The following is a 21,860-nucleotide window of genomic DNA, read 5'->3' on the forward strand; positions in this document are numbered from 1 at the left end:
TGCCCGTCCATCTCTGCTCTTGGTCCTGCAGTGGCTCTGCCTTTGCCTTCTGCCACCTCTAACCCTGATGTAAGACCCCATCTCGGGGTGTGAAGCAGTGCCAGCCCCAGGATTCCTGTGAGGACCAATGAGGATCTCTGGCCTCCTGACCCGTTGTGGCCAGCTGTCCCTTGTAGCACCAAAAGTGGAAAAGCGTGTTACTTGACAGGGCAAGTAATTTGTTACCAGGCCTCAGGTCTGTGACGCTCCCCTTCACACCTCCAGGTCCCCAAGAGGGGACCCTGCTGTTTGCCAGGGCCCCAAAGGAGCACCCTGCCCCTGCCCTCCGCAGCCTTAACGTGCAAGGTAGAAGTCTGACAGACTGGCAGGGAACAACAGCCCATATGGCAAACCGGCTTTACTTCGGAGCGAAAAAGCTGGCACCTAAAATTTCCTGCAGCCAGCTGCAATTTCAAGACTGCCTTTGCCCTCTAATTAGTTGGTATTTGCTGTACCAACTATTATCTTTCTAGTTACATAGTGCTGAGGACAATGGCTCCTTATTTCCTACCACAAACACTGGGTTACTATTTACCTCCAGCTGTACCTCCTCTATCTCCTATTCCCATTAAAAGAAAGCATCATTAATGACTACAGTGATGGGAAACACTGGAACAGTTGGTCATAAGTTAAGACTCTTGGAGCCTTCAATTATTTGTACCATGTAGCCTATATTCAAACATTTACCTGCTCCTCTAAAATTGCTCACGTGAGTATTTCCACTCTGAACCCGAAACGGATGCTCAAGTTTGAAACCAGGCACTTGGGTGGGGGTGTGCGCCTCAAGCTGCACTAAGTCCCAGCCTGGTACAAATCTGAGTAATTCCAGGGGGCCAAATGCCTCCCTGATGTAACTCCCTTTGAATCCTCATCTTCATGTGGCTGTGCATGCGTAGGAGCAGCAAAGCGCTCCTCGCACTGCCTACGGGGCTCTGCAGCTCCTGCCGCACGGAGACATTGGATGCCTGACGCTGTGGGGCCTGGAGATGGGGATCCTGACACAAGTGTGAATCCTGCCTTCCTTGGCTGCTGCTGAGCTGCCACCAAGCTTGGAGGCCAGGCATGTAAATCCTACCTCCATGTGCTGAGATGCCCACCGATCCCGAGGGCAAGGCACCGCTCTCAGTTACACCAACATAAATTTGCAGCGATCTTGCTAATGCCTGTGCAGCTACTCCCCACTTTTGCCAGGAAAAGTGAGAACAGGATCTGACCGTGAATCTGTGAAGTTTTATAGGAGCAGAGGCGGGGGAGAGCCCCCACTGTGATTCTTGGTGTTGCAGGCAAGGGATGGATGTGCCTGTTGAGATCCAGCCCCATCAAGAGCTTCATGCAAGCTGTGCATTGCCTCTTCTGCCAAACTTTGCCAGCCTCTTCTAACAGGCTTTGCCTCATTTGCACCTTCCCTGCAACCCATCCCTGCCCGCACTGGGAGCCAGATGCCAAAAATCCCCACTCGGATGAACCAGCGGGTCACCAGGTCAAAACCCTTCCTCTGGCCAGAGCCAGAACCACCATTGCCCATGCCAGAGGGGCTCTGGCTTACAGCACGTTGGTTCCTGGGCCAGGGGCCGCACGGACAGGGTGCCCATGGGGAGGATGGTAGGGCACGGTGCTGTCTGCTGCTCAGGACGGTGGCGAGCTGGGCACTTAGGGACGGCGACCGGGGAGGGAGCGACCACCGCGGAGGTGCGCTGGGAGCGACCCACGAGTGACCGAGAGCCCCTGCGGGGGATGCACTGCCGGCCACGGGCGAAGCGGCAGGGACCGGAGGGCTGCAGGGACCGGAGGGAAGGAGCCCGCCCGGTCCCCGCGGCCACCCCGCAGCTGCACGGCGCTGCCCGGGGGGTCTCCTCCGGCCCCCTCTGCCGCCCAGGGCCGCGGCGCTTCCCTCCGTCGCCCTGCCCACCCGCCGGCACGGGGTTCCCCCGACGGCGGCGGGCCCGCACCTCGCCCCCCCGCCCGCCCCGGCGGGGGAGGCCGCCGCGCCCCCTCCAGCGAGCCCCATCCCGGCGGCGGCGGCGGTGCCCGCGGCGGGGCGGGCGCAGGGCGCGGGGGGCGGGCGCGGGGCGGGGGGAGGCGGGGCGGAGGCGGCCGGAGCCCCCGGGATCCGCCGGCACCTCCCGGGCCCGGCACTCGCCGCCGCCGCCAACTTCGGCCGGGAGTCGCTCTCCGGTGCCACCGTTCCCGGAGCCCAAGCGCCGCCGCGGCGACGGGGAGGGCAGCGCCGGCAGCCTCTCCCCCCGCTCCCCTCTCGCTGCCGGCGGGGGGCTCGGCCAGGCGCGGCGACGGGGCCGCGGCCCCCGGGGCAGGTGCGTCCCCTCGCGGTCTCCGGCCGCCGCGACGCCGCACCGAGGGGCGCGGAGCCCCGTGCCCGCCGCGGCCGCCCGCTCACCTGCCGCCGCCGCCGCCGCCCGGGTACGCGGCGCCCGGGAGATGCAGGTAGGAGGCGGCCCCGGGCCGCGGCGGCGGGGAGGGCGGCGGCGGCGGGGGGAGGAGGCCGGGGGGCGGGAGGCGTTTCGCCGTGCCGGGCGGCGCGGCTTCCCGGGCCCGTCCCGTCCCGGCGCCGGGCGCCTCCCCGGGCGCTCCCCGAAGGGGCGGGAGGCGGCGGGGGCAGAGCCCGGGGAGTCGCTGCTTTCTCCCCGCCCGGGAGCCACGGCCGCCTTTCGCTGCCGACCCCCGGCGGCGCCCCCGGCCCGTCACGGCCGTCGGTCGGGGCAGGGCAGGGGCCGCGGGGGGCCGCGGGGATGGGGCGGTCCGGGCTGCGCGGAGCCCCCGCGGAGGGCGGCCCCGGCTGGGGGAAGGGGCTGTCGGGGGGCCGAGCCGCGGCCGCCGCCGGGCAGCAGCCCCCGGGCGAGCCACCCGCGGCACGGAGCCCCGGAGGGGCGAAGGGGGCACGGGGCTAGGGCCGGTTGTGGGGTGGCTCTGGGGTGGCTTTGTCGGTGGTACTGCGTCGGGAGAGACCTGTTATGGCAGGAGAGATGCTGCCCGGTTGTGAGGGGCCGTACTCTGGCACGAAGGACGTTGCTGGGGTGCGAGAGATGCTCCTCTGGGGTGGCAGATGTTGTGCTGGTAAAACAGATGTTCCTCGGGCATGACAGACACGAGTTTGGCAAAACAGATGTTATTCTGGTAAGACGGACGTTACTCAGAGAGGAAGGACATTACTCTCGGGTGAGGGCCCTTTCCCTGAGAGTGAGCACAGCAGCTTTCCCGAGAGCATCCAAGCCCACGCCGTCCTCACCGACGTGCCTGCGGTGTGGCACCGTGTGCCGTCGCGGGCTATGGCATGTGACATGGGAGAAGGCACTTGTGCGTGTGGAAATGCAGAGGAGTAGCAACGGTGTGCGTGGTACAGGGCATGAGCATCCCAGTTATGTCCGTAACAAACACGCTGTTTCATGAAACTTGTTTTGTTTTGTTTTGGTTTTTTTTTTCTGGGAATTATGGTGTAATACTTCCCTTAGTGGTATGGGTAAAATAACTTCCCCAAACACATTTTCATGTGCTGTGATGCACTTTGTTGCCCCATGTTTTTTGTACTTCTCTGCCACCAGATGAACGTCGCTGTCGGTCTCACTCTCCGACTTTTACCTGCCTCTTAATGCTTTCCTGCCTGCACTCTCTGGCGGGTGATCATTGTCACCTTTGCTCTGCTGCCTCCGTCCATCTACTCACCTGTTCTTTTTTGGGGTTGGTTTTCTTTGACGGTGCTGTTTCTCGCACATGTACCAGCATTTATGTTATATCATTTTCTTCATAACCAAAACCTCGGGTGCATGTGCATCCCGTTCCTCATGTGCACCTGCATGTTTCCGATATAATCTGTTGTACCATGCTTCACCCGCACATGTGGGCTGTCTTGCACCGATGCACCCGTCTGCCTACACGTTGAGGGCTCTTTCCTTTGCCCTTTATTTGCGCTTTTGAGTCTGCACAGCCTTGGGCACACACGTATTTATGGGCATACAAGGTAACTCCTTCCTTTACGCTCATCTTCATCCGTATGTCCCTTTGGAGCTTTTCTGGTACATGCATATCTCCAACGTCTCCCCCACCCTCCCCTGCAGGTGGGAGGTCTGCAGGGGGGCACCAACACTCAGGCATAAGCTTGTTGTGTTCCTTCCTTCCCACATTTGCTGTTGGGCACCGACACATGAGCTGAAGTGACCGCTTTTTCTGGTGGTGGCAGGTTTAACCTGTGGGTGCCTGTCGTCTGTCACAGGCACAGATGCTGTTGTAAATGCAGAACCAAGTTGGGTATGTGCTCTTCTTCCCAAAAGAGAAAGAAGTGGGCTTTCTCAAAGCTGGCAGTAGAGACAGACTCCTCTTAAACCAGTGTCCTGTGTGTGGACACCTGGGTTAATCCAAGGTGAAGGCTGGGTGCTGCAGGAATTCAGGTGGAATTTTTTTACCCCAAGCATCCAACCTATGGGATAAGTTGCCACATGTGGCAAGTGAAGCTATCGTCTCAATGACGCGGGGTTTTTTCCCTCCTCCTTTAAAGAATTTAGCTGAGTATATGAAGAGAAAAGCATGAGGTTGAACGGCCAGTGTGGGGTAGGAGGCAGAGCTGGAGAGGAGAGCTGGCCTCATTCCAGCCGTGGGTTTCCTCTGCTCGCTCGTATTTCTGTGCCCAGGAGAGTCTGCGAGAGATTCCTCCCTTTTGGAAACAAGTCCTTCCCTAGCTCCTTCTGTGCCTTTGGTATTAGCACACCTCTCCTCTCGGCGGCTGTAAGCAGCCCGTGTCCTTTCCCCTGTCTCTAGTGCACGTACAACGAAAATGTCCTTCCGTGTGTGACTAACCTCTGCTTAGGGAAAGCTGAAATCATGGCTGCAGGCTCTCAGCCCTGGAAAGTCTTCTCTCTTGGCCTCTTCCCTCTCAATCTGCCAGAAATCATGGCAGCAGTTGAAAAAAGAAAAATGGAAGTTTTGAAAGAGCTGGGTCTAAAAAGTTGGGGGTTCCTATTTATTTTTTTTTCAGGTCGTAAGGTATGTCCCAATTGTATTTTCCAGACGTAATCTGCAAAGACCAGAAACACACCTTTTTAAAGAAAAATTCACATTCTCTTATAATGAAGCCTTCAGGAGCTTGGACTTTTAGGAAGAGATCAAATATTGTGAAATTAAAAAAAAAAAAACAAAAACCAGAATAAATCAGTGCAGTCACCTTTAATGCTGTTTGCTCCTTTCTCTAGCCCAGTAGGTCTCTGTTTCTGGATTGCTTCAGATGTTGAGTCTTTTGTCCTGAAGTTGTTGGGTTTGGGTTTCAAGGCGCGCAGGGAAACCAGTTCTTTTCTGAAAACTGCATGATTGCTCATTTAAATGAATATAAATTGTTGCTATTCATAAGATCTTTTTTCTAATGGCTGATCAAAGTTCAAGTGAAAACCATTTCATCATTTCCAAATTAATTGGACACACACACACAATAAGCATTTCAGAGAGACTTTTAAACACAGAACTGTTAAAATCAGGGTGCGGATGGCCAAGGCATGTTGTCATGTAAGGCAGGGCAGTCCGTGATTTTCTTCCATTTTTTGCAGCGAAAGGGACCTTCACTTGCTGGAAGACGGCATACAGACTTCATTAAAACTGAAGGCAGTGTGGAGAGGAGTCACAGGAATTTTTCCTGGGCTGGAAAAAAATCCTTTTCTAATGGGAAATTTAAGGAATGTGGACCTAGGTAGCGTTTCAGAAAGAAAATTAAGAGGTAGCGTGGTGCGATACCTGAGTGCTTTCAGCAGCGCTGAGAGCAGCTGGTACTTGGAGAGCTTTCTAATTCAAGAGGAGAACTTTGTGGACAGGCGTTTAAGCTCTATACGCTCACGTTAGAAACCGACGATGTTTGTAACAGCAGGGTGATTAAGCAGCGGAACAAAGGCAACGTTAGCTCCGCCAGCTTTTAAAATCTTCACATAAAGACCGTGTCTTTTTTGGAAAAGATGCTCTACTGGAGCCTGCCAGTTCTTGGGCTTGCTACCCAGATAACTGGCGGAGACCGTATGGACAGAATTACAGACGAGACCAGACCCTGTGATCCGCCGCCCCCTTCCAGGCTTTGGCTTAGGACCTGATAGAGCTTACGCAAGCCGTCCCCCGGCTCTGCGGGAGGCAGAGCAACGGGGTCACTGAAAGCAGATTGTCGCTCTTCAGCGCGGCTGCTTCCACGGAGCAGGGATGCTCTTGCGGGCCTTGCGATTGCACGGTCCCTCTCCACGTAAAGTGCTTTTGCAAGGGGACCCTGTTGTAGATGGCAGGCTGTTCACGTGTGGGGATCCTTCGCTTGTCCTTGGGAGCGTGAAACAGGCGGGGAGGTTTTTGAAGGCTTGCAGCGCGGGGAAGGGAGTTCTGTGTGACCCCTCTGGTCCTCGGGGCCTGGACTCAAGCTAGAGTTTGGCTGGGTTTGCAAAACTTTAACTCCTTCTTCTTGCATTAAGTGTCCCGAGCAATCGCCAAGCCTCTTCTTTGGCTCCTTCCTCCCTCGGAAAGGGAGCTCAGCAGGGCGCTGGCACCCAAATGGCTACACTGTCACTGTGGTCCCCTGTTTCTGGTTGGGTTTTCCCTGGCACTTTTCCTTTGCACGGTCTCCATGCTCCGAGTGTGGCGGGGATGCGGCTCCCCTTGGGCTGCCCTGTCCTGCAGGCTTCTCTCAACTGCTCTCCCACTTTCCAGGGATGCTGCCCGGCAGGGACGTGCTTGGAGTGAATGATGGCGGGGGGGGGGAAATGTCCATGAAGTCAGGCGCTCCCCTACCTGCTCGCCCCCAATAGCCCTATTCTGGGGTGCCCCAGCCCATGGCTGCAGCCCCCCAGCAGGTTTTTTTTTTGGGGGGGGGGGGTCCTGCCCCAGGGGCCGGGCAGCGGCAGACGGTGAGGGCTGTGTGAACCCTGGTCTCTTCCCCTCGGTATGTTTACCTGTCTAAATTTAACTCCCCAGCCGGCTTCGTCCATCCTAAGCCGACCTGTTCTCTTGTGGCTGAGCTGCGGCTCTGGCTCCTGCTGCAGCGTTTCCTGGCTGCCTGGGGCTGGCGGTTTGCTGCTCGCTCCCTCTCTCCGGCGGATGCTGGCTCTTTCGAGGGCCCGGGCAAGCCAGTCCTCCCCGCTTTGTAGGTTTTATTTTTAAATCTGGTTGTGCTGAAAGGGACCAGACAGCCCTCGGGACTGGAGGGTCCCTTGTTCCCTCATCCCCAGTTGCTCTATTTACTCTGCAGTGAGCTTCAGGAAATCTCCCCTTGTTCCACAGCGTTTTTTTTTTTTCCTTCTGGCTCTGGTTGCTCCCAAATGGAGACCAGGCAGGCTGAGGAGCTCGCTGGCCATCTCTAAAGGGACGGTGCCTCTTTCTGCCCCTGTTGGGACTGTGGCCGTGGGTCAGTAGATGCTTCCCCACGGATGTGTCTTCATCGTGTCGCTTTGTTCAGAGCTGGGCTTCCGCAAGCTGGCTTTCGTCCCAGTCTGCTTAGGAACCGAGTGAAGTGCCCCTCGGCTTCAGAGGAGCCGGAGGGAGGGAGAAGCAGGGGAGATGGAGCACTCCTGTTCCTGTCAGGCTGGACAGGATTTGCTTCCTTTAGTTTCAGAGTTTGGGACAGTAAATATGGTCCAACCTGGCAGCCGCCTTCGTCTAAATAAAACCATCGGGATCAAACCATTCGTGTCCTGCATAACCCTGCAAGAGACCCCTAATTGATCTCTGCTTTTCCGGGCATGCCTGCTCGTCGTGTAGTTAATGCTGTGGTCTACCACATGAAAGCGATGGTTTGAATCCTGGCCGCCTCTGTCACTCTTTGAGCTAACCCGGTGGCCTTGTGTTTAATACTCTCGTATTCAGAGGAGAGGTAACGAAGGCCAAGGTTTGCAGCAATGACTAGTGATGTGGGGTATCCGACCTGAAATGCTGTCAAAGGTCCCGATTTCTTTTCCGAGGTTTAGCTATTTCTGACGCTTGGGCAGGCTTAAGTAGCCTGGACTTCATTACTCAAAATGACTAGTCCATTTTGCAAACCCTCATCTCGGGATCTGGAGCAAAAGGAGGCAAAACAAAATGAGATAAAATAATGCACAATATAAGTCTCTAGCAGGGATTCTCAAATGCAGTGAGGCTTCCTAGAGTGGGAATCAGTTCACGGCTGGAGAGCTCATGGCGTTGTTGCATGCAGAGATTTGAAAAAGAGTTCTGGGTTTAGTTCAATTTGTGGTTTTTCGACAGCTCATGGGAAAGGCTTGAAGGGTTTGATAGTTTTATCTTAGGGGGGAGGGAAAAGTAGAGCAACACTGTAACTTCACAGATGCAGAGATTTGTGTATATATATATGAAGTTTAAGTCTTATTTTATTTGAGGCATTAGGGGAAAATATGTTTTCTGTAAACTCTCCCATCTCCGTTGGAGATGAAGGAGACTGGAGTGGTTGGGTGGAGCCTGTATTTTGGGTTGTTTTTTTCATCATTAAGGGCAGAGGGTTAACAAAAGTCATACCAATACTAGCATTTCAGTGGTCTCCCTAAATTTATCTTCCTTTTCCAATTGTTCTCTGTTCAGCTTCTTGGCTGGCTTGGTATCATTGTTTCACTGAGTCCTGAAGCATTGTAGCACCTCTATTATGGACAAGTTGGAGTTCTAAAGCAAATTAAATGAGACTCTCCCTTGCTTAGCTGTGAAAACATTTCTGAGCTTTGTTATGCATCAGAGAATGGCAAGAGAAACACATGAGCCTGAATATGTCTTCATTAATGGAACATTTCTCAGAAAAAGGCATTTTGTGACTGTCGGGTTCATTACTCTCTGAGGTGTTCCTAAGTACGCTGAAGTTGTCTCTAATAGTAAAAAATTGATACTGTACAAAAGGAAATGAAGTTCCTTTTTTTTTTTCCTCCTCTTTTTACTGATAGAGCAATTCTAGAAGTTTCCTTATTATATTCCGTGGCCCAGATTTGTTAATAATTACTGTAAATATTGGTCCTGGCAGAATGTCAGGGGTTTGTTTAGTAAATATTTTGCCATTATCTATTCCATGTCACGGATGGGAAGGTTTGGAGTATCCTGTGACTGTCATCACTGTCGATTCTGCCCGGCTTTGCATCCTCAAAAACTAACTGGAGCTTTACAATCTTGTATCGAGATGATGCAGATATTTATGGGGTAGCCCTGTTAGTCTACACGCTGTCGTGGAGGCTTCTGGTTTTGGACCAACATGTGAGCTCTCGCTCCAGTGCGTGGTGGGTACGAACCAGATTTCTCACCGACATCTGCAGCCTTGTGGGTGACTGCAGCTGTTTTTCCACCTGCGGGGATTTTGCAGCCTGCCATACAGGTAGAGCGCGAGCGAGTGCTCCTGTGAATTATGACCAATTACCTGTCCCAGTTTCTTTTCTAACTATTCCCCATTTCCACCTATTCTTAACAAGCTGTCCGGGAGTTTTGCCAAAGTACAAAATGAACTTCTATTAATTTTTTATTAACGGCAAGAAAGTTTTCAGCTGGCTAAGCTTGGTAAGTGCAGCACTGTTTATGTTCAGCTTTTACTGTAGCTGCACAGGCTCTTTCAGCATCTCTGCCTTTTTCCAAGGAGCCTGTCAATCCTGAAAGACTCAAGAGCTGGTTGTCTTCACCGTAGCATGCTGAGGTGATCTAAGAGTGGGTCTGTGTTTCTGCATGACAGTGGCGCTCCAATGGCATAAAACCCCATTGCACGTAACAACCAAACCTTCTGTCCGCGAGGCAAGTAAAACTTATATATCTTCCAAGAAAATGGTGCCAGCTAGGTCAGACTCGCAAATCTGCGACTATCACTCTGATCAACCTCTGTCTGAGTTTGGCTGTTTGTGTTAGGTCCTGTCTACGCCAGGGCAGTGCCAGCCCGGCTTTTCTGCCCACGTAGCTGAGACACCTTTCCAAAGACCATGGATGAAGGTAAAAACAGCTCCTTCCATGTGCACAGCTGTGGCCACGCGGGCATCTTTGTTAGCACAGCAGTGTTCACCAAGGTGTTGGGAGGCATGTGGTTTTATTACATTATTTTTTGTACTCCGTGAACTAACAAAGTTTTATGGGGTAAACTTGATAGTCTGGTCCGGGCCCTACTTGTAGACGTAAGGTAATGTTTCTAAGTCAAGCATAAAACCAAGCTACAAGCAATAGGAAAAGTGATTACATTTAGACAGAGCTGGTTTGTGTTAGCTAAGTCTAAATTTGGCTTGCGGACAAGGCTGAACTAGGAAATGTATTTTCAATACATTGGAGATGAGGCTCTGCTCTGTCAGTTCGTTGCCACTTTTGGTAAACTTGTGTGAGATCTGATTTGGTGAACGTCGTTCCTTCCTGCAATTGATCTTAGGCTGAGCAGATTGAAGGTGACCAAGTGCTGCTCACCATCACAGGATGCCTCTGAGCTGGCATGGACCGCTTTGCCTGTCACCTGTACCAATTCCTGCACCTCCTGGAGGCAGCAGGGAAGATTGTCCTCTTATTTCACAGCCGCTCCACTAACTCATTCTTCCTCCTGGTAAAAGAGGCTGTGATCTTCACAGAGCCCAAAACCTTTGTCCATAGCCAGGGAAGGATTATCCAGCGGACCTGCAGTGCAAGAGGACATGTGTACACTGGCTTGCAGCGTATGCTGGAGCTGGACCAGGGGTGGGGAAGGATACAGCCCTGTGGAAACTGTGGCTTATTCGCATCTTGGGGCAGGTGTCAGAGACGGCTGTGGACTGGGCATAGCTTTCTAAACTCAGTTTGGGATTGAAAGAACTCAAAAGCAACGTGTGTTCCCAAGTAATGGATTGTCATGCAGAAGGTCAATCAATCTAGCAGGTGCTGGGCTGATCTTGAAAGCCTCGGAGTCGCTTGAGCCCGATCCATTCCCTGTTTGGGTGTCAGGCAGATGTTGCTGCTCTGCTCAGTAATGGTTGTGACTCCACCTAAATATGTCTTACTTTTCCCTTCAGCTCCTCTGCCTGAATGTGTAGGAACCTTTGGCTTTTAATAGTGACATCATCACATCACATTCATCACTTGATCCTGTCACCCCTTCCTTGGCAGTGCTTTCTGTCAGTGTACCTCAGCATCGTGCTGAGTGGATCTTCCAGACCGCCTTGATGACTTGTAATCTGAGGTCCTGCATCTGTGACTGGCCACCATAAATTGACTTGCTGGGTGGCTTTTGTGCTTCGCAGACCTGCACGTTCATAGCCATTGTCTCGTGTGTCCTAAGCAGCCAGACAGTAGTGGCACAGTTGCCTTTTCGGTCGAACTTTACAACTCCGTGTTTGGGATATACTGCTTTCTCTCATTGTCCTCTCTTCCACTGAAAACTCTGTCTGGTTATTTCTGCAAAGGGCAGAGATTGCCGGTAGTTGTACATCTGCCTAGAGATGTCTTCAGAAACGTTGTGGATTCCTAGGGTTCAAGTTAGGCTTTTGTTTGTGTTTTTCTGCAAAGAATTAATATTAAATAGGTAACAAGTGATTAGAGGTAATCTTATGTTTTCAGAGTCCCATCTGCCTTTTCCTTTCCAAGGTTTTGCAAAGCAGACTTTTGGAAAGAGGCCTGTAATCTTGTATGCTGATGAAGAGATGCTGCTTTGGAGGACATCCAGGAGTATCCTCGGACCCTGCCCCTCATCCGTGTGCAGAAATGGGTTCCTGTTTGTCCAGTGCTCATCTGACGCTGTGGACCCTTTCCCCTGAATTAAAATCTGTAATTGCCCTGTAATATTTCAGCTTCCTAAATTAAGTCTGGGTGCAGGTATGCCAAATTCCTGGACTTCTATAAGGAATCTCTGGTGTGCCCCCAGGGTGGATATGGCCATTGTGGACATCCATGCGCTTGGAGCAAATGCCCAGTCCTCAAGCAACAAAACAAACAAATATGGAGCTGGTAAAATAAAAAGGCTTTCATAAGAAAACATGGTTTGGTCTAAATTGAAATTTTCAGAAGAAAAACATATTTTTCCATAGTGATGTTTCAAAACCTAACGATTTCTGTTTCCAATTGACATTCAGACTTAAGTGTCATTTTAAGTTGAAACCTGAAACAAGAGTTTAAATTTAAGGTCAACATCCCAGAACCTCTTGTTTTGGATCAGCATTTCATTTTGAATGTTTTGTTTCTATCAATAATATCTTGGGCTTTTTTTCACCCCTGCATTTTCAAATCAAAAGCATTTGGAATTGTTCATGGCATGAAATAGTATAATATTTTGACCTTTCATCCTTATTTGGGACGCAGGCAAATGTTGAAATCCCAGCCTTTCTTGGGGAACAGAGATTCCATTCTCCGACCAGATCCACAAAAGTATATTTCCACTGGTTTTGCTGGCCGGCTACTTCAATACTTTGTGTGTGATGACTTGTAATTCACTGCAGATTGGATCGGTGGTGTGTCCACATGGCTGGTCTGAGCTGGAGAAGCTGAGGGCAGTTAATCTTTTGTGCTCTGTGTTGTGCTTTCAAATCGATATCCAGATTTCTTTCCCAAGATAAATTTTCCGTTCTAACCAGCGTTCGGTAGTGCACCGCTCAGCTGCCTGATACGTATTCCGTGCATGGATGGGGACTCTGCTGCTCTCTGAGTCTAGCTGCGAGCTCTTCTATGAAATCAGGATGTTTTAAAAGTTGAGACAGCTTCTTGGTCATCTATTGTCTGCAGTCTCGCAGACGGCCATATATCTTTCTGCTCAGAAGTTACTTTCCCCCCCTTCCCACCATTGTGGGGAACTTTTTCCTGCCGGGCACCGTGCAGTGTGTCTCTGAAGCCGTTTTATGGTGTTCCCCAGAAGCACGCTTTTGTATAGCTGCCTCAAAGCATAATCCAGAGAAAAGTCTCTGAGGCAAGAAACGTCTTTTTCTGTTTGGCTTTGAGGTGCTATCTCCCCTCTTCCAAAATGCAATTGGCTCCATCTACATCCCTAAGCTGTTTTGTTTGGAGCGAAGAGAGCTCAGAAAATCAAGGGAGGCCACACACATAAACAACTGTGTGTGAAATCAATTAATCTAAATGAGCAGGAGACATATTCTTGAAGGAGAAAAGACTGGTTCTCACAGAAACCTCCCTTGTGTATGGCATTGGCGAGACTGTTACAAACATTACGTCACTGGAACAATGATGAGCTAGGTGAATATTTTAAACTTTTCGGCTAGCGTTGGCCAATATTTAGAGGAAGAGTGGTGTTTGATTGTGTTCGAAGAGCCTTCCACGCTCTTTGGGAATATTTTAACAAACGATTTTCATAATGGCAATGCTCATAGAGACAGTATTAGCCTGCTAAAGCTAACGCTATTGAAGGGACCTAAATTTTGACACCTCAGCTTCAAATATTTGCATCATAAATTTGATCTCAGGAATTGCCCTCACCCAGTCAGGGATAAGAAGCCTGTTGTTCTTGTGTGTTCAGGTAGTATATATTGTCAGTAATACGTACACAAGCAATCTATGGGACATGGATTACTTGCGGGAGTTTTTATAAATAATTTTTAATCTCAAGTTAGAGAAAAATCTTGTACTGCTTTTTAAAAAATCTGATAAGAAAAAGAGGTTTCCTAAAGCTGTATGTTATAAACCGTTATTAGTCTCTGCGGTTGCAGGACTGTGAAACGGGAGACTGATGTGTCGAGATTTCCAAACCTGGTTAGCTCTTGGATCGTGGTCACGGGTAGCGGCGGTGCCCGACTTTCCCCGCAGGAGGAGGGTTATTCGCATCTCGGCACAATGTGGTTCTGCACTTTGGGGTGCCCAAGGGTCAGCCATTGCGGTCATACCCCAGCTCCTCTCTGCACCTCTTTAAATAATAGTCTCGTCTCTTGGCCGGCTGGCCTGGGGCAGGGGTGACACGTGCTGGGAGCAAAAAGCTGTGCTCGGCCTTTTTTAGCTGAGGGAAGGCCATGGAAAGGAGGCCTCAAGAGAGCAGTCTTTAGGGAAAAGGGGTGGAAGAACAGGAAATCTAGGAGACAGCTACTCTACTCAACCTCCTAAATTGTCAGAGGAGAGGATGAAAAGTGCAACTCTGGGAAATCAAAAGTCTTTGTGCTTGTTACTCAGGCTGTAAAGTCTTTTCGCGGCCACACACCTCCCCTGGCCCTATCCTACCTCCCGTTTGGGGATGAGGAAAATAATAAGAATAACTGCTTCGTGTTTTGCACTGAGGTCTCCCTAATGAATCACACGCTGCTTTGCCCAGCCCTGAGCTGAAAGTTTGTCCTATGAGTGAAAGGTTCCCAAAGGCTTGAAGAAAAAACAGCCGTGTTTGTTAGAGAAAGCTGCAGGATAGAGGTCTTGCTTGGATGATCCTGTTCATGCAACCTCATCGTTAGGTTTTGCCCTGATTTGTTGTTTCATTTCTAGTACCTAGCAGAATATTTTCCTGATTTGAAAAGAAAAGAAAGTCCTTTAAAACTATGATTCTAAGACTTCAGTGTCTAAGTTTTTTTTTTTTTAGTTGAGGCCAGGAGACAGTCTACCACGGAAGCCAAGAAGTTCCTACATTGCAGCTGGGAGCCCTTCTGGAGAAGGCAGAGAGCCTTTCCTGTAGCTTTTTGGGTGGAAGAGCATCACCACATACAACCTGCCCATTCCAAATCCCGACAGGTGGCGGGCGCTTTTCAGCAGCCACTGCCTTTTATTATTCTGATCACCGTCATTTGTTTCATTTGCTATCTGATTTGATTGAGGCTGAGAAAGAGATCACTTTCTAGCACCCTCAGGGCAAAACCTGGGCTTCCTAGAGCTAAGCAACCTTTCTGACCCTCCCACAGCCCTGGGGTGAGCCCCGCAGGTATCTGTCCCGGGAGGTGCGTGTTGAAATACCCCAAGTCATTTACAAGTTAGCTGGCTGTAGACTGCTGAAATTCATCTCCCTCAGGCACTTTTCTAGATCCCCAAAGCAACCAGTGAACCAGTGTGCCTCTTCGGGCACTTAAATATCGCTGTTAAAGTGGCTTATTGTCCCCTAGTTTCATATCTATGAAAGGGGAGTCCCAGCATGGTCATGATGCTTGCGTGTGGTGCTTACACCATTTTCTCTCACATTAAGCCTGAGGAGGAAGGCTAGATGCCGTTCTCATCCCCTACGTTCCCATCTGGCGCTGGGATGGAAACACAAAGAACATCCGACAACACAAATAAATTAAACTGCTAATTTCCATGACCTAATTACAGCTCTCAGGTTTGCTTCCTGACCTGAAAATGAAACTCCCCTTGCAAAGTTTCCTTGTTTTGGTTTTTCTGTTTGTTTGTTTTGTTTTAAACAAAGCAAGTAAACAAGAGCCACGCTACTGAATAGGAGAGGATGGTTTGCCACGTTCATTTTCCTGTATTCCTCCCTGGGTTCTGCTCAGCTGGTTGTGCCCCACGCTGCGCTTTGGGAGGGGCGATCCGGGCTAAATATATCTGCAGTGGCTGTGAAATGCAGTATGGGTGCTGCGTCATTTGGTGGAGTTTACTTGGAAACTAAGGTGGGAAGCCAGCTTTTATTTTCAGCCTTGGGTCAGATGCGTTGGTCAGTCACCTCACCCAGAATTTCAGTCTTGATCAAGGAGCTTGTCCTTGCAAGACAGACGTAAAACCTACTCTCTAAATAAAAAGCCAAGCTAATTGCAGCAACAAAATAACGTTGGGCCAACTATGTTTTTTCTTGTTCAGCAACCAGATTTGTGATCCCAGCGCTTCTTCAGATACATCACCTTAAAAAAAGGCAAAAAAATACCGTAGCTCAAATATCATGGCTTAATGAGTAGAGGAGTTGGTGTGATGCTGTGCGCTCTAGATATATCAGAAAGAACCCCAGCGCTGGCAGCACGCTGACAACTGGAGTCCTTGGGCTTTCGCGTATGTTGGGACAGAAATGTATACCTCCAAGAAACATGCGAGGAGCAGATGCAACTTGGTGACAAAAGAGGATTTAGATTTTGCAGTTTCTGGTTCTGGCTTGTCTTCCTCAGCTGTTTCTGCTAGTGCAGTGGGGGTGCTTTCACGGGAAGGGAAGGGAAGGGGAGGGAAGGTATTCCCTCAGCGTGGAAATGTGGAGGGGTGGATGCAGCACAAGGAGGCACACCTGAGCTCGCTTTAGTCTCTGCTGCACGCAGGGAACAGCAGCAGGGCCAGTGTGGCCACATCAGTGACACAAACTTGCTGGGGACTCTTGGGGACTTGCCCAGGCAAACAGGTGGGTGGCAACCCGTGCTCTCTCTCCATGAGCTCACCAGGATGACCTGCCTGCACATCTCACGTACCGCAGTTGCTTCTCTGGCTGCTGAAGGCATTTTTCTCCCTTCTTCCTTATGCCACTATAAGCGAGAGGAATGCCTGTGTCTCTATATGGCTGTCTGACTAAAAAAGGAGATGGGGAAACTCTTCAATATAAGGATTTGTATTTATCCAGGGAGTCATGATGATGCAAAGTTCTGCCCGGAGCTTTTTAGTGCATAGCACGCTGGGGCCTCTGAATATTACTGCAGGACAAGCCACACATGGCAGACCAAAGCCACACGGCTTTGCTAACACAGAGCTGCTGGCACCAGGGCACTGGTCTACGCGGAGGTATCATGGAGCTCCAGGATATGTGGTTCATGCTAACGACAATAAAATGTTCCCCATTTCTCTCGGAGGATTCAGTTGTGAGGGTGAGGGCTGGGCACTGGGATTTCTGGGGTTAACCCAGGCTCTGTGGCTGCTGGTAAGCCTGAGTGCCTCCTTGCCTTCATGGACTTCACCTGGGCACTGATGGCTGTGAGCAGCAGAGAGCGCAGAGGATCACCATTGCCATTTGAACCTACACAGGTGTAGTTTATCCTCCCTGTAACATAGGAGTGTTGAGAGAGCAGGTGGGAATTACTCTTTTTTAGCTTCCTTTCTGGGCTCCGTGTCTGGTCCTGCTTTTTTTGACTGTCCAGCTGTTCCTAGGAAGGTGGTAGGTAAGTGAACGATACTGTTGTAGAAGTTTTGTAGCTTTGTATCTCCTTGGCTTTCCTGTACTTTGTTCCTTGGTGCTTTACATCAGTGAAGTGATCAGTTCCCTCGCTCTTCCCCTCTATCAGCTCCCAGGAGTCGGTACAACTTCTGTAGCTGGGATTATCTGGTTTCAGTGATGGGATGGCAGGGCTCAGGGAAGGTTGTGGGTTTTTTTCTGGCAGGGGGCAGGCAGAATTCACAAATAGCTGTCCCACAGCCATGTGCTCCAGCTGCTCTACCACACGCTGTGGCGTAGACTTAATATTCATGGCTTTTATTCAACCATTATGTGAGAAGTAAAGGCTGTCTGCACAATGTGTCAGAAAGATAGTGCTCTTGGGTGAGGAGGCGCTGGGTGGAAGCATGTGTCTCTCTAGTCCACTTCAGGTTATTAACTAAACTCATAATAACATGTAATTAAACATTCAAGAATAAGTGTTTCTCCTGTGTGAGGCTTGCTTCCTTCCTTCTTTCCCCCTTAAGCCCTTCTCCCTACACGCGTTGTCAGTATGGATGGCCTCCTGGCTGGGCACTTCAGCTGTCTAGTATCGGTGGGCAGGTTGCAACCCGAGTGTCTGCTTTTTGAAGAGCATCTGTGGCTTCTGCCTTGAATCCAGCTGTGGAAGGTGAAGTTGGCCGATTTGGCCGCTGTGCCTGCACAGAGGGCACATTGTGTGAAGTCGCTGAGTGAAAAGGGCTGTGCTCTGAGGACAGCGTGTGGTTTTGACCCATCAGTAACACTGCTGATGCTCAAGCTGGAGCTCCTGAGGGTGACTCCGGTAGTGCTGAAGGGATGTGGTCTGTGTTTCAGTACATTAATGTCCCCAGTCCCTATATCCTGGGCCTCCAGGGCAAGAAACTGCCTGCAAAGGGCAGCTGATCTTGAGATACTGAGTTCCCGAATGGTGGGTTCCCAGTCCCCTCTGCAGAGGGGTGTGAGGTAGTACTAGAGGATGCAGTGGGCAGCAAAAACCTGCACCTCTCCACCAGTTATGCTCCTTGTTGCAAGTGTGAACGTAAAGCAGCAACGAGACCCCGACAGCCCCTGCTCTCCCTTTGCCTTCTGTGTGGGCCTCTCGTGTCAGTGCCTTTGAGAGAATGGCTGAAGTGTTCAGCGCTGCAGTTTTGGGGAGCAGACTGGCCTTACAGCAGCAATTCCTTCACCCGCGCCAGCCGGAGTAACCGAGAGCTTGCCCACCGTTGGTAGGCATCGACTGCAGGGGGATGAGGAGGGGGACCAAGGAGGGAGAAGCAGCTGCGAGACTGGAAAAAGCGGGGACAGAAAAGGGAACGGAACAGGGAAGAGAGCATGTGGTAACCCAGATGTTATGGCACAGGAGAAGGAGGGTGCAGGTTTGATCATCCACCTCCCAGTGTTGACACTGTGCTGGGGTGCTATCGAAAAAATCTCATGTAACTGATGGGCAGTGGTGTGTATGGAAGGAGATGGGGAAGGAGAGGATGTGGTGACACAGAAGATTAACCCCAGTGCCGTGAGCTGTCCTCCATTGGCCTCTCTCTCCTGTTCTCTGTTTTCTCACCCTTGCTTACCTGAAGGCTGTCATCTCCCAGGTAAAACCTGTGCGTTGCTCATGTTCTGTGTAGGAAAGCTGCAAAGAAACCCCACAGCTGCAGTAAACAAAGTAGGAGATAACTTTTATCATTTTTTATTATTTTTTTTTTTCATTCCTCAGTCATTACAGAGCCAATGTTTCAGGCAAAAAGAAAAACATAGGCTGTCTTGTCATGGGAGAAACGATCTTTCTCGTGGGATATAAAACTTTGTGTCTGACCAGTGAAGGTCTCCTGGCAGCGATGCTAATCCTGCCCAGGTTCTGCTGTGCAGTACGAAATATAAAACACGTGATAACTCCTTCTGTAGTTCCAGTAGAAATTTTTCATGTCCTAAACAAGCGTGCTGTGTTCCTCGGTCCTGTTAAGCCGTTGCTGTGTGCCGCTCCAGCAGCCCTGCCTTAACAGCTCAGCTGGTTTGCTGGGTGGTTTGGAGCCTTTTGATGGAAGGCACTATTTAATTATCAGCGGTGTTATGTTCCCGGAGCTCGCTACATGAAAGCAAAATACCGGCAGTCTGTAATTAATCTAAGCTAATGTGCCACTGTTTACACTCCATCTCCCAAAGCAGACAGATGTAAGAAGACACCCAGCCTTCATCTGGGATCCTCCCAGGTTATTTCTGAGCTATCTTTGGAGAGCTGCAGTGAGCCTATCTACCCACCCCACGAGTCCCTCAGAAATGAGTACCTTTAACTTTTCTAAGGAATGAGTGGGAAACTTTGTTTCCTAGCAGGGAGCCGATTTAATGCCTTTTTGTTTGCATTACCACAGCCGACACTGGCTGGCATGGCACAGGAGCACATAACTCTTCCGAGTAGTCGTGAATTTTGCAGCGTGAAAGGGTCCAATGTAATAAGCCTTGCTTCCTCCATCGCTCCCCTCGCTTTGGATGAGTAGGAGGCTGCTGGCAATGGGGGTGCGCTGGCTCTCTGTGGTGGGAAGATGAGCGATTCTCTGGGGCTCCGGTCTTCAAAGTAAAACACCATACGTTCATTTCTGAGCCCCCTGCTACAAATGTTTAGCAGGAGAAGGTGATGAAAATGCTTAGAGCTGTGGAGAGACTGAAAAGATTACGCATCCTTAGTTAGAGTGAGGAGTAATAAAAAGCAACGTGACAGAAGTATATAAACTTAGAAGTACAGAGAAGCAAACCAGGCATTCCTGTGTATACTTTTACATAATACAAGGTTTTCAATGAAGTTGAAATAAAACATCTGACACAGGTGAAACTTATTTTTTCCTTACAGCACATAAATAATTGAGACCAAGAACATAGTAGAATGCAGAAAGGATTAGATGTTTATATGGATAAAAATTTTATGCACAGTTTATGAATTTTCTTCAAACTGTTTTAGAAGACATCGGACCTCCTGCTCCTGGACAATCTTCCAGCTACAGCTGGTTAAATGCCAGTCCTGACCCTGTAAACCTCTAATATCTTCCTTTTGAAACATCTGACAGCGGACACTAGCTTAGAGGAGTCATTGCCTGAGCCTTGCCTTCCCGAGCATCGCTGCATTGAATGATTACTATAAACCTGGCTGGGATCAGAGGCGACCACAACTTTCTATTCACCTGAAGGCTGGGATGTAGAATATGAGGATGTTGGTTGTCATCCTCCCGGACTGTAGGTTCAAGATGACAATTATCCATCTTGTCAAACCACTGACTCGGTTGTCTCCATTACCTCTTTGCTAGTCATCCACCCCAGTGTTGTGGTGGACAGGTGACCTCTGCAGGTCTGAGCCGCAGTAGGAAACGTTATAACAGGAGAGCCTGTACGGCTCCCATCCTCTTGGGGAACGATGTATTCTAGGTGTTACGTCAACATCTTTTTTTCAGCAATATGTTTTGTTCAGACTGAAGTAAGTTGTAAGGAGCTTAGTCATGTGGGGAAGGCTTTTGTTGGGGTTGACTTTTCCTTGTTATGAGTGTGTCTTTGGGCTCTGATTATTTTCAGTGAACACTGACTTATCCCGCTGCAGATGTACCAGTGCAGAATAGCCCGCCCCAGTGCACTGGGCACGTTGTATACTGGGGCATCCTGGCGATACCCAGGACAGGCTCCCTGCTTCCACACCCCAGCATCTTGCTGGTTTAGCAGAGTTAGCCTGCTAGCATCTCTGGCCTGGAGGGAAGAAAAAATTGTAATATCCAGCAGAGGGTGCTCATAAACAGATATCCCAAGTAATCGGGTACCGCTGGTACCTCTGCGCTCCAGTTCTCTGGTGGCTGAGCCCCAGTTTTTGGTGGCCGTGGCTGTGTTAGCAGGCAGAGTGGGCCAGGAGGAGCGGGTCTGGACAGTGAACAGTTGGTGCTGAAGACCTGGCACCTATGCAATAGCACTATGGGGTTGGGGGGGGGTGTGTGTTATTTTTGACTAGTTCTTGTCTGGTCTCGTGGATGTGGAGGAGGCGTGTGAGGTATCCTCCTCAAGCATGGTCTCCTGTGCAGTTCTAAAGTTGTTCTAAGGCTGCTCCAAGTTGCAAAGCACTGCATGGGTAGTGGGATTGGTGGGGGATTTGCTGCAGAAGTGAATCCATATTTCAACTATAACACTAGCATTCTCACGGCTGTCTTGGTGTTGGTAGTGGTCAGGTCTGCTGTCGAGTCCCTGTCACCCGTGTCGAGCTGATCCTTTTTGCCACACGGGTGGGTGTGGATAGTCCAGCCGCTCTCCATTCAAGGCAGTTTCCAGCCTCTGAGCTTTGAACTGAGTTTATGCGTAAACTGAACTCAAACTTTCCAAGTGCATCTCAGTCAAAGCTTCCAAGTTTGATCAGATTTTTTTCTTGTCCAAGCCGCAAGATACGATGCAAAATTGTAACTTGGTCCCCGCTGTGCTCAGAAAGGTCACAAACCTTTCGGTGAACCTGGGCTGAGCTTGTGCCAAATCCCAGAACCAGGTGTATTTTTCATGTGTTTTTAGGACTGTGTGTTGTAACTGTCACATGGCTCTGAAATGGAGTCCCCAGAGCAAACGTAGCATGTGATCAGAGCACTGGGATTAGGGAAGAAGAGGAGGCATTTTTCTTCAGATAATTATAGGCAGCTGAGTTGCCTGTAGAAAAAAAAAAAAAATCAAAACCAAATCTGCTAATGCTCAGCACCTTTAGAGCACTTACTGTAAGTAGGCATCACTGAACTCCTCAGCATCAAAGGGGGAAATACCTGTCTGGCCTGTAGTCCAAGGCACTCTTGGATTAAAGAAAGATCATAGGTCGTGATTATATCAAATGCGGAAGACTCCACTCTGTCTTTACAAATCTCTCTTATTTTCCTTAACGCCTTTTCTACTGAAAAAATCC

General features: G+C 50.2%; 1 protein-coding gene across 3 annotated transcripts in view; it reads left to right on the forward strand.

Annotated features, from left to right (window-relative positions):
* The first annotated feature begins 2,146 nt into the window (after window positions 1–2,146).
* The window catches only part of WNT5B (Wnt family member 5B), a 75,431-nt gene continuing 55,717 nt past the window's right edge, over window positions 2,147–21,860 (forward strand). The window contains exon 1 of one of the 3 annotated variants that reach the window (XM_074584232.1): window positions 2,147–2,351. Coding sequence is in view for 1 of the 3 variants with exons in the window: in XM_074584215.1 (XP_074440316.1) it covers window positions 2,476–2,481 (6 nt within the window). In the remaining 2 variants the exon portion in view is untranslated. Of the gene's footprint in view, window positions 2,482–16,901; window positions 16,941–21,860 lie in introns of those variants that run through there. The other 2 variants (XM_074584215.1, XM_074584225.1) reach the window with 2 other exon arrangements.

This window comes from Larus michahellis, chromosome 1, assembly GCF_964199755.1.
Source record: "Larus michahellis chromosome 1, bLarMic1.1, whole genome shotgun sequence".
Classification (NCBI taxonomy): domain Eukaryota; kingdom Metazoa; phylum Chordata; class Aves; order Charadriiformes; family Laridae; genus Larus; species Larus michahellis.